This window comes from Larus michahellis, chromosome 6 (assembly GCF_964199755.1).
Source record: "Larus michahellis chromosome 6, bLarMic1.1, whole genome shotgun sequence".
NCBI lineage: Eukaryota > Metazoa > Chordata > Aves > Charadriiformes > Laridae > Larus > Larus michahellis.
In genome coordinates, this window is record NC_133901.1 from 25,098,376 (window position 1) to 25,110,989 (window position 12,614).

General features: G+C 37.6%; 1 protein-coding gene across 3 annotated transcripts in view; it reads right to left on the reverse strand.

The window, feature by feature from the left end:
* SLC9A9 (solute carrier family 9 member A9) overlaps positions 1-11,344 on the reverse strand; it is a 213,083-nt gene extending 201,739 nt beyond the window's left edge. For 2 of the 3 annotated variants that reach the window (XM_074590233.1, XM_074590234.1), the window contains exons 1-2: positions 10,986-11,344; positions 484-686 (exon numbers count right to left, since the gene is read on the reverse strand). In XM_074590233.1, the coding sequence (XP_074446334.1) occupies positions 484-686; positions 10,986-11,160 (378 nt within the window). In that variant the 5' untranslated portion in view covers positions 11,161-11,344. The remainder of the gene's footprint in view (positions 1-483; positions 687-10,985) is intronic. The other variant, XM_074590232.1, reaches the window with a different exon arrangement.
* Between the last annotated feature and the right edge of the window lie 1,270 nt (positions 11,345-12,614).

Sequence of the window (12,614 nt, forward strand, 5' to 3'; positions counted from 1 at the left end):
AAACCCCACTTACCTACGGAAGAAGTTTACATACTTAGAAGTTTATATTTTGTAAAATGTTTAGAGTTTGTAGACAGAAGGTAAAGCTCGCTTGTGTTATGCTGCCAGAGCTAGCCACTTTTAAAAAAGAGGATAAACAGATTAAACAGTGGGGTTTATAAAGTTTTGGTGTCAATGAACTCAAGGTAACAGCTTCGCCTGCAAGTGAACGCAGTGTCTGCAGGAGGCAAGACTGCCACGTAAAAGAGTTCAGGCAACCATTCTGCAAGCATAAAGCTATGCAGTATGCTAAATGATGGTCAGATTTCTACTGCACCTTATTTCTGTTCCTGTTCTTCTTCCTTAGTTACCCTTCTCACCCTAAATTCAGAATAGCCTCTCTCTCTCTGTGTCACAATTTAGCTTGAAACTTGTTTTCCTCTCTCTAGGGTGTAAATAAAAGAAATATCTTACAGTTTAGAACAAAAATAAGACAGGTTTTACCTTTTGAAGCATTGCATTGCCCTGGTGACCGTTGACGTTGTGGTGGCTGATCTCTCTTTTGTATTGATATTCATACACCTGATTAGTTATATTAATAAGTAGAGTGGATGGCCCAGATTTCAGCTTTTCACATTCATAAACAGTTCCACTGTCGACATCTGATGCTTTTGTTGCGTATCGTATAATTAATCCCATTACAAGGCCTGGAGAGTAAAAACAAAACAAAAACAAAACCAAGGAGATCAGGTACCTTTAAGTATCTGATGCTATACAATTACTGATTTGGAAAAAAAAATGAACTCTATTAAAGCTACGACACCACTTTCTCAGGGTTTCCACCTTCACAGAGGCACACCTCACTCAACACTTCATGGATGACCATAAAATATTCTTCCAAGATGGTAATTTCACAGAATCACAGAATCACAGCAACTTCAGAGTTGGAAGGGACCTCTAGAGATCATCTAGTCCAACTCCCCTGCTAGAGCAGGATTGCCTAGAGCACATTACTCAGGACTGCATCCAGGCAAATCTTGAAAATCTCCAGAGAAGGGGACTCCACAACCTCCCTGGGCAGCCTGTTCCAGTGCTCTGTCACCCTCACCGCAAAGAAGTTTTTCCGTGTATTTGAACGGAACTTCCTATGTTCTAGCTTGTGCCCATTGCCCCTTGTCCTGTCACTGGGAACCATTGAAAAGAGCCCGGCTCCGTCCTCCTTAAACCCACCCTTTAGATACTTGTATGCCATAACAAGGTCTCCCCTCAGCCTTCTCTTCTCCAGGCTAAAGAGTCACAGCTCTCTCAGCCTTTCCTCATAAGGAAGATGCTCCAATCACTCAATCATCTTTGTTGCCCTATGCTGGACTCTCTCCAGTAGTTCCCTGTCTCTCTTGAACTGGGGAGCCCAAAACTGGACACAGTACTCCAGTTGTGGCCTCACCAGTGCAGAGTAGAAGGGGAGAATGACCTCCTTCAACCTACTGGCCACACTCTTCCCTATGCAGCCCAGGATTCCATTGGCCTTCTTGGCAACAAGGGCACATTGTTGGCTCATGGATAATTTACTGTCTACCAGGACCCCCAGGTCCTTCTCCTCAGAACTACTTCCCAGCAGGTCCACCCCTAACCGATGCTGGTGCTTAGCATTCTTCCTCCCCAGGTGCAGGACCTTGCACTTGCTTTTGTTGAACCTCATTAGGTTCTTCTCTGCCCAGCTCTCCAGCCTGTCCAGGTCACGCTGGATGGCAGCACAGCCCTCCGGAGTGTCAGCCACCCCTCCCAGTTTGGTATCATCAGCAAACTTGCTGAGGATACACTCTGTCCCATCATCCAAGTCATTAATGAATGTACTGAACAAAATTGGACTGAGTATTGACCCCTGGGGGACACCACTGGTTACAGGCCTCCAACTGGACTCTGTGCCGCTGATCACAACCCTCTGAGTTCTGTCACACAGCCAGCTCTCGATCCACCTCACCGTCACCTCATCTAGCCCATACTTCCTCAGCTTCCTAATGAGGATGTTATGGGAGACAGTGTCAAAAGCCTTGCTAAAGTCTATTTCATTAGAATAAGAATACAGATGTTGGTCTGACATACGTTCAGCTGTACTCCTGTTTTTTGTTATCCAGTTGCTGGAATCATTCTGATATAGTTATTAACTGAGTTGCTCAACCACCCCATTTTCAACAGATACATAGAGAAGAGGGATGCCTGCATAACCGATGTGCTGTACTGAGCATACAAAAATCAGCTGTGCTTTTGGTGATTTCATACACTTCATTCATGAGGGCAAAACTCTTAACACAGTATCCTTAGGCACATTCTACTTTCTGTAGAAGACTCTATTTTTGAGACTCTATAAAGATGGGAAAATAAAAGCAGGAAGAAGGAAAGGAATATCAAGACTGGGATTAATTGATTTGATTATCTACAATTTAGGACTCTTACTAAGACAGACATTTTGGCTCCCTTTACTTTTAACAGAGAGGAAAATGTACTTCTGCAACTGTCCTCTGGAAGGTACGCTTCTTTCTTTTGGCTCTAGTGGGAGCTTGCATGATTATTTCAGGAGAGTTGACTAATATTTAGCTAGATAACATTACTGAGATTATTTCCACCCTCAGAGAGTTGGATTTGGTTTCAAATTTAATTTCCATGCTTTTTTTATGTCCATGCTTTAAGTCCCATGTACATGATAAACAGCTTTACAGTAACTAATTATGAACACATTCATAAAATGCTAAGAATACTCAGATTAAATATTGGTGGAAGACATCTAAACATCTAGATGGATATACTTACTAATGAAAGATAAGAGAGAAATTAAATTACAGGAAATAGCTGATAAACATCTAAAAAATAATGATATTTAAGTTTTATCCAGTAATCTGATGCCATGGTGACAAAAGTGATCATAAATGCCTAGAGAGATAAATAGAATGTCTTTGTTATTGACACATTTTCCCATAACAGCGGCTCTCTGAACTGCTAATTTCTAGCATACACACAAGGCAAGTCTGTAGCTTCCCGGACTGCAGCTACTAGAGAGTAACAGCTGTGCTGCTTGTTTAGTATGCGTATGTATTTATGCTTGTTTTGTATCTATTGTTTAGTATGGTTGGTTTCTTTAAAGGGTAGAGGATATAGATAAGCAGTAGAAAATCCCAAGGCCACTTTCACAAGTTGTAGAGCATTTGTGCAATAAATCAGATAATAAATCTAGCTGTAGTAAAAGATGGAATTCCTCAAAATTTTAGGGGAAAGCACAAATGGGAAAAGGGAAGCAAGCACTGCCCCTGCTACTATGAAATATGACTTCTCCAGTGGTCAGCCCCAGATGTTCAAAATCATGAGTCAGAACCCAGGAAACCATTAATTAGTTAAAACAGCCAGGGTTTTCATCTTATTTTTATTAGATTTCCTCTAGAAAAACCACATATTTCATTTCCAAATTAGATTTCAAATACATTAAAAATTCAACTTCATTTGGTGGTTGGACAAGAATTTATGTTTTCTTCTTACTCTGTAAAATAGAAAAGTTTTAGTTTTTCCTTTACCATTTTTGTTCCTATCACTCAATGTTTTAAGCTATAGCCTCTGTTGCACTTCTGTTACCAGGTATTACATAGACTTAATCAGCTCAGGTAACAAAAACATTTTGCAGACCACCAATGCCTGTGCAAGGACACTGGCAGAAAAGGACTGCTCAAGAACAGCAACATTTGGCAACACACTTTGCCAGCATCAGTAACAGGTCACAAGATGGAATAGGTTTCGAATAGTCAGGAGAAAGAAGTGTTTTGTTAGACAAATGTGCTGTTACAACCTGTTCACGCATCCCCATTCTCTCCTCTTTCCTTTCCCTTTTCTTTCCTTCTGCATTCTTTCTGTCTGCTTGCCAAATTTCCCTGTATGTCCCTCATTACATTTCCCACACATGATTCTTCTGTGCTTGCCCAACTTCTTGTCTTGCTGCATTTCCTGGTCTCTAACCTTTACCTGTTCGTTTACAGCATCTGTCATATTAACCTGCCTTTTTCTGGACAGTAATTTTTTTCTACTAGCCTGGTTTCTCTTATACCAGCAACAATGAGCATTGTACTTATTAGTACAAGTCGTCTTGGTGCATACAGAAGACAAGACTTTGAGGAAATAGTGCTGTTTTTAATGGAGAGCTCAAAAGTGGAGAATGAAGAGCTAAAAACATGAAAGTGATTTTTAAAATAAGTGTTTATATCCTAGTATTCAGAGTTGTTCTGATTTATTTTTTAGCCTTTAAAGTTTAACTGTTTACATGGCTTGTACACATCATAACTTTCAGAATGGCAACATCGAAGTGCTGAAGGGAGATCAGTGGAGACTGGCTGACATTGCCTTTACCATCTCTATTGTACAGCCAGGTGGACTACTATGTCCTACAACATTTTGAGATTCCCAGTATGTGTGTTGTATTGGCTAATATAGCATATACTTCGAAACACATCCTGTTTGATAGTTTTTAAAAATAAAAACAAATGTTCTCAATTATAGTAATGCAATTGCACTGAAATGTTCAAGGGTAAATTATTTCAACACGTAGTGTGAAGTTTAGACTAGGAGTAGGGGACTGTTCTTACTCTGTATTCTGAGAAATGATGTTATCTTCATCTGTAGTCTCAAACTGTCTCTGTAAGAATTTTCTAAAATGGAAAACAATGCAAATATTGTAGATCCTAGTCCTGCAAGACAGCTCTTGAGTATAAATAAATTAATTTGCAGAAATATTTTTAAAATATGATCACAGTAGCTGTAGAGAAATAAAGATCAACACTGACTGAGATTTACAACTGGAATTGAAGTTTGCATTTTGGGTTTTCTTCTACCAGCTTTAGATCTTATCCTCTGATGGAGTCCAGATCCAGGTAACATAACAAAAACAAATAATGAAATGATAATGAAAGAACAAGGAAATGTGAGAGTATCCAACAGTATACACGTATTGGAGAAATTATATTAGAGAAGATTATAACAGTCAATATTCTCAGGGCATCAATGGGGTTTTAAGGTCTTTTTAATTCTCAAGGAAATTCTATAATGTATTACATTTGAACAAAATATGGACAGGATCCATAATGATGACTTCAGAATATTCTCCAATGCAATATGGAAGGTTCAGACGAAGACAATTGCTATCACTACACTATATTGTAAGAGTCAATATAAGCGATGGGATTGTATTCTTCCTTCAGTAATAATAAATGTGCCAAAGACCCTATATAAAATCCCCAGGGAATTAAAAATCTGGGAAGAGTGTATTTAATATTTTAGTAGGTGTATAATTTATGGAATTCACTTTCTGCTTTAAATCATTATATAACATTTCTTCCCTGGTAGAATTCAGGAGGCAGATTATATAGAAATAATTAATTTTTAAGTAGGCGTATAATGTATTCTCCCTTCTACTATTCTCCCCTCCAAACTGAAATAATGCTTTTGTCATGTATCTTCTGAAACATTCTTTATAGTTCATTTAAAGAAAAAAAAAGATTGGGGAAATACCATTTGGATATATCTACTATGAAAAAAGAATAATAATTTCTGATTTCCTTGCAATCAGTATTTCATGGCAGAATAATTTAACATGAAATTTTTCTCACAAAGTTCTATGGACTTTGTTATGTAAAATCATACCTTCTCTACAAATAGTTCTGACTTCATAGTGGCATGCACAGAAAGCCTGGCTTTACCACTTAAGTTCAGGAATTTGGCAGTTAAAACTCCCTGAAGATGAGTCAGGAATGATGCTGCATCCATTACCTATATCCGTTAACCAATACCTATTATACTAAGGTATTGGTTAGCATGAATAAAAAGTTTCAAATAGTACTACATCAGTTAAGGATGTAGGTAATTGTAAATGCAAACTCTTATGCAAGGCTAAACTTGAGCGTAGTGGCACAACGTAGAGTACCTGTCTTGTATTCTAGGAGTCCAAATCCAATTATAAAAATTTTCATCTCAGCTTCCCCGTGTTGAAGATATTTTCTTTCAAAACTAGTACCAGGGCTTCTTTTAATTCATGTTTTAAAGCACATTTAAATGCAGGATTGAAACAGAAAAGGGTATAACTAATGTTACAGATTTCTTTGAAAAAGTCTCAATTGATCTTTGAAGTAAGATCTTGAAGCAAAATTTCACTCTAACTAGAACTCAGTCATGTTTCAATTGAAAGCAATGAAGGTTTTCCAACTTCTTCAGTGGAAGTAGGATAAAATCCTTAATCATAGATGAGAGCATTGGAAGGGATTTCATAAGCCATTCATGCCAAACTCCTGAGCTAAACAGGACTGTTCTTTCCCCAGGATTTTATCTAGTCAGCTGTTAAATGCGTTCCTCAATAATGACATTCAGGGAGGCAGTTTTAGCCATTACTTGATTTTTCCAACTATTTTAGAATTTCTTCCACATTTCTTTGTTTGCCTCAAGAATGCTATTCCTGTCTTCCATCTACCTCCTACAATGTCAGTTTCTGCCTCAATCATGATTTTCCTCATGTATTCCTCTGAATCCTGACAATGTCTCTTCATTATGAATGTTGTAGTCAGGAAGACAAAGAAGTACTCTTTGTTATTTCATTGAGGGCTGGAGATTCTTCTTTCTGGGACTTGTTACATCCATTGCTGCCTTTGAGAATTAGGAACACACTCACAATCGGAAGAAAAGTACAATTATTCCACACAAGAAGCAGAATGGATGTAGGAGGTGTACAAATCATATTGCCTAATCATTAGACATCTCTACCAAAGCGGAATAGAGAACTCTGCTACGTGCCTCACTTCCAAACAAGCCGTATGGGATCCTCACAAGAAGCTAAGGAAGGGCTACTGTGAGGCAGCTTCCCCGTGCACACCTGGCAACAGCCAAACTGGAGAGAAGAAAAAAAGAGTGGTAGACCTCCAATCCCAGCCCTCCAATCCCCTCAAAACTTCAGGAAGCATCTCTAACCACAGCAACACAAAGCCATTTCTTGTGAGTGCTGCAATGACTGTATTCTGTCATTCATCCTTTTTATGTTTTCCTTCTGGTCTGATCGACTAGTCTCACAGAGCACAACTTTGAGGGCAGATAGATCCTCCATCAGGCTCACCTCCACCCTAACGGGCATCACACATTCCCTAGGGATGACAACTATTCAAGCTGAGAACAATTTCAACCACAGTTGCTAATTAACCTAGCCAATAAAAGGCACAGATAGTATTGGTGGGAGTTTTGTTTGTCTGTTACGGTGGGTTTTCTTTAATTACATTCTGGCTGCCTACCTGCAGGAGTGCTTTAGCCTCTTAGTCACAGGTAACTGGTGGCACCTACATGTAGCCCGAATACTTATGTTCTGGGGAGGATGAAAAATATTGAATACTTACGTTTTTTAATTATGGTAGCTCTGGGCTATTCCCCCACTAATGTGGAGGGCTATGATTTATGTATTATATGGGGAATTTAGCACCTAACATTTTATGACTGAGGTATCTAAAGAGATCAGGCTCTGCAGGAGCTGGCTAATAGGCACTTAAGTCTTTTTTTTTAGTCTGGTACTAAGAGACCATCTTCTGGGGTCTGGTCCCAAGAGAAAGGCCACCTATTCTTATCTGAGAGAAGTGGCATTCAGTTTTCATTACTGCTTGTGTAGATAATCTACCACAGTAATTCTGACTATGCTGTTGTATAGAAAACCGTGCTGATAATGTATATAAAGGATGCGCTTCCCTTTCTGGGTGGCACAAAGTTACCCTTTCATGCTTACCTGACTCCTTGATATACAGAAATCAGTAAGTACGTTGACTTTACTATTTGGGATCTGTTTGTCAAACCTAGCTACGGTGTGCAGAGAAATTTGTTCTCTGAGATACTGGAAAACAATGGAATAAATGAAGAAACAGGTAAGTCTGTATTCTTCTTCATCATTTGTGAGTGATTTTTCAGATTGGTGTCAAAACAAACAAAAAAATTTGAGTGTTCAAATACTTTCAAGCTAAATGCCTTGAAATGTGTGTATATATATATCTACACATATTTTTTTTTGTGAAGTAATGTTGAATTCCTGTTGAATTGATTATGGGTTATGCTAAATGGTTTGGGTTTTTTTTCTTTGCAACTGCAGAAAGATTTTTAATTTAAGTATAACTATATTTAGTGTTGAACTATTGCTTTGCTAAAAAAATATTAATATATCTTATTTTTTAAAGTTTCTAAATGGACAGTTTTCCAGTACAGGCTTTTCTTTAGCTGGAACTATTAAGCCTAAAACTGCATTTTCCTACAAAGCTTATGCAAAAAACCCCCAAACAACCCTTTCACTTGTTCTATACTTTAAAGAGAACTCTCTATCAGGCTGTTCCTCGTGTTCAATTTGTGGCTGTTCAGCACTTTGCAGTAACTGTGAAACTTCTTCCTGTTTTTGTATTTCTTTGTTGTTTTTTTTCCCCCTGGCCTTCCTCATATTTCACTTTCTCCATCCTTTCCGCTGCTATACCCCTAATGGCACATTGCCTTGATAGGGAATACAGACTCATTTGTCATACTGTGGGACACAGCCTGCAAACAAGTGGCCATATTCTTCTATCACCTGAAGCAAAATTATCAGTTTCTTGTGCTGCTATTCATGTATATAGCAAATAGCTGGATGGGCTGGAGTAAAGCAAACTCTAGGGCAGAGACTTTGGGTTTGTACAAAACAGGTATAAACCAGAACTGTTCTGACAAAGAAGGCAGGAAATAATTGAGGACAGGATTCAGATCACTGTCAGTTCTTGGTGCTATGAAGATTTTCTTATGAAGTTGCTGCCTGTTGATCTGACACCACTATCATGACTTCTGAAATTCTTTTCATAATTGCTGTTCCACAATGCTAAAGATACCTAAACCATATCCAAAATTTCTAATGATAAAAAGGACATCATCAGCTTTCTGTATCCTATGAATAAGATTTTTCTCCCCTTTTGAAGGTTTCCATAAATAATGCAAGGCTAAATAGTTTATTTGCAATCACAAGAAATGTTTCCTTTGTTCATGAATGTTTTAATAATTCAAAAGCTCTGTCCTGCTGGAGCACTAATCTCTTAACTGATCAAAAGAATATAATGAGCTGGTTATCGTCATGATGTGTAGATTATGTTCTGGGCAGGCAGAAAAACAGAACCAAAAGATAAAACTAATTAAATACTGATTTTATTGTGTAATGTTGTATTCCCCCATGTTTAATTTCTATTTTGATAGGCCTTTGTCTAAATTCTCAACAAATGTTGTCAGCTGCACATGGGAAACGGCACAATAGTGTAAAGGAAGCTACTATAGAAGAGTCACCCATCTAATCAGAAAAAATTGTCGTCATTTACAAGTTGATCAAAATGTATATATTGCATGGTGTTTCGTGGCTTTCCCTTTGAGAGATGTTAATAGAAATGCAACAAGCAAATGTATTCAGTGATGCTATGAAGCCTGTACCCTGTAAAACTGTTAAACAACAATCTAGGTGATGTCTGACAATGAAAACCATTGCATTTAAACCAAGTATCGTGTGATGTGTCTTTCTGTCTCAACTGACTCAGTTGAAGTGTGTTTTCTACGTGCAACAGACTTCAAGATTAGAAAAAGGGCGTATTATCAAATAAATACTTTTTCACAACTTTAAATAAATGCAAGGCAGATGAGAATTAAGATATCCCATAGACTTCCTCGTCCAGGTGTTAAGGGCTCAGTGACTAGATTAATCCAAGAGTTTCTTCTTTAATTGCTTTCCTTCAAAGTATCAAGTCACTTGTGAAGAGTCACTGAGCCAAGAAGATGAAATAGCCTGTGTTCTTGAAATTTCATACAGTTAATTTATCTAATTAAATAGTTTGAAAGGGATACAAGGAAGTCTGTAATCTTCAACTGCAGTCCTCCTGTGGACCTGAAATAATCTAAAAATGCTTGATATAGAAAGAGCAAATGAAGCGTCTATCTCGAACTATCAACTGTCAGTTGCCTTTTCTGTTGCAGGCTTGCAACTGAACCTCCATAGAGTTTTTTTGCATGCAGGGTGCCATGATAAACAAATATTCTTCAGAATATGCAATCATAACAAAAACAGTTTTGAGTATTACACTGCTAGAGTATGTGATGTGCATAGAATAAGTCTGCGTCAAAACAGTTTAGCATTTAGATATGTAATGACTGAGCTGTTGATTTATGTCTTCCACTTTGACAGATTTATATCTTCCATTACCCTCCTATGTGTTTTATGGTAACATTTCTGTTACCAGTCACCTGCTTTTCTCAAAGTGAAACAACAGTAAGAGAGAATGACAAGAGAAATCATTATACACATAAGTGTATACCATCAAACCAGTGTGTACTACTTATCACTGGACAACGAAGAAAGTTCTACATGAAAGTGATACACAAAGTGATTGCAAAACTTCATAAAAGCAGATTAGAAATAGACAGGCAAACTGAAATTGCAGTACAATGACAGCATTCAGAGAAGGCTTGAGAGGCTTTCTTCACAGTCTGTTTGTCAAAGGCACAAAGAAAAACCAAAATAAAAATCTCAAGATCATTTAAACTACGATTAGACAACACGGCTGTATTCACAAGGCTCCTTAGTCTAACACCTTTGAATGTTACACAAAACAAGCATCTAAAATAAACCAAATTAAATAATCTCTTTCACTGTGGGCATTTGCTTCTTTTGAAAACAACAAACTCCCTAACTCCCAAAGTGTCATGCAGCATCTGTCTGCCCATAGAGGAACATAACGTGCGCATCGTGAGGATAATCAGCTCATGATAGTTGCTCCCTTAACAAGTCAGCCTCGAGCTACTTCATGAGATGCTATTACGTTATTATTTTACTGTACAGCTACAGATCTGATGACGTTCATTCAGTGCATTTTCTGAGCTGTGTCAGCACTTGATCTCAAGTGCCAGATCATAAATATGCAACTAGACCATGTTAAGCTGGCACTTGAATTTATACTCACCATAAAGCATAGCTCCTCCGGTTTCATGCAGAAAACGGAATCGATGGTTTTTAAACAACCAAATTGTTAATATTGTAAGAATAAGCAGAAAGTTAAAGACCAGCAACTCCACAGCTCCCTGATGATAAAACTGATCTTCATCTTTCACTGATACGTATTTCTTCAACTTCTCCATTTCATTCCCTTTATGGAAAATATGTGCAAAACAAAACTATATAAAAAAAAAATAATCACAGGAAGGAAAGTGTTACCACCTTTGGTACAAAAAAGTCCAGATAGTACAGAAATTCACAGCAAGCACATCTGTTTCATTTGCAGCCTCAGGGTAAAGTGCCCCAGCTCAGAATTCAGCTGGGTTCTAGTTACAGCTTCCTGTTTCTCTCTTAAAGCCGCCCTGTCTCATTTTTAATGTTACGGTTGCATCGCTGGACTGCGCTTGCTCCAGCTGTAGATGCACAAACCGCCTCCAAGGCTCAGGCTCTGTCAGTTTCTAAAGTTTTGTTGTAAAACTTAGTCGGTGTTCATATTTGTCCCTGTGGTTTGCAGCATACTCTGAATCCTAAAAATCATATTTTGTCTTGATAATTTAAGGTGGAAAAAATGATGTTAAAAGAATGGCATCACAACCTTCACTACGTTTTGGAAGTTTAACAATCTTTCCTCTTTCTTACTTTTAAATGTGATGTAGAATAAAGGTGGCACTTTACTATGGTGCAAAGACAGAAGAAGAAAACAAAACAATGAATAAGGATTTCAAGACTTAGGCCTTGAACTTGTATTGATCCTGCAGAAAGACTGAAAGATCTTTGTAAAAGCAAGGGTCCAATTGCCTAAAATTAAAAGCACTTTAAAAACCTATCAAACTGAATAAAATGCAGCGGAATTAACTTTCCATCATTTCTGCTGTTTGCATGTTTTTATGTACATTGCTCAATTAAGCCAGTAAAACAGTAGAAATTGTCTTAGTACTTATAGCTAATGCTCATGGAAGCATTCCTGTCCAAGCCCAGGGGCACAATACATGTATTATACTGGAGAATACCAAATAAACTCTCATCATCATCAGAAAAAAAACTGATTCTGCTTCTCATTAAAAAAAGGACAACCTTCTCATTTTTTGTCCCAATCTCACAAAACATATTTTTTAAAAAACATTTTGGGCTAATCTGCACAGAATCCATTCCAAGTCAGGTATTTCTCAAAGGTAAATAAAGTAGCAATAAATACTTAAGATATCCATACTTTCAGTAATTTCATGGCTGTAGCTCATAATAGTATGTGTGTTCCTAAGGAGGCACTGTTGCTTTGATCTGCAACGTTTTAATATAATTTTTGCTTGGCAAACAATCAGTTGTATCCTCTCTGTAAACTAATTTCACCATACTTTACAGGTTTTAATTTTTTCTTTCACTTTGCATGAAAAGCAGTTTCCTTCTAGTTCTTTTTTTAATTAATGCTTTTTCTTTGCTTACCAGATATTTTTTTTTCAGTCTCTGTCGCTGGTTTTACCCTGTCCTCTCAACTGCTTCATTATCTCCTCTCCTTTGTGTTTCCCTCATTGTCTCTTTCTTTTTGTAATTTTACCTGATAATTTGCAAACATAGTCAGGATTATTTAAGTCAAAACTCT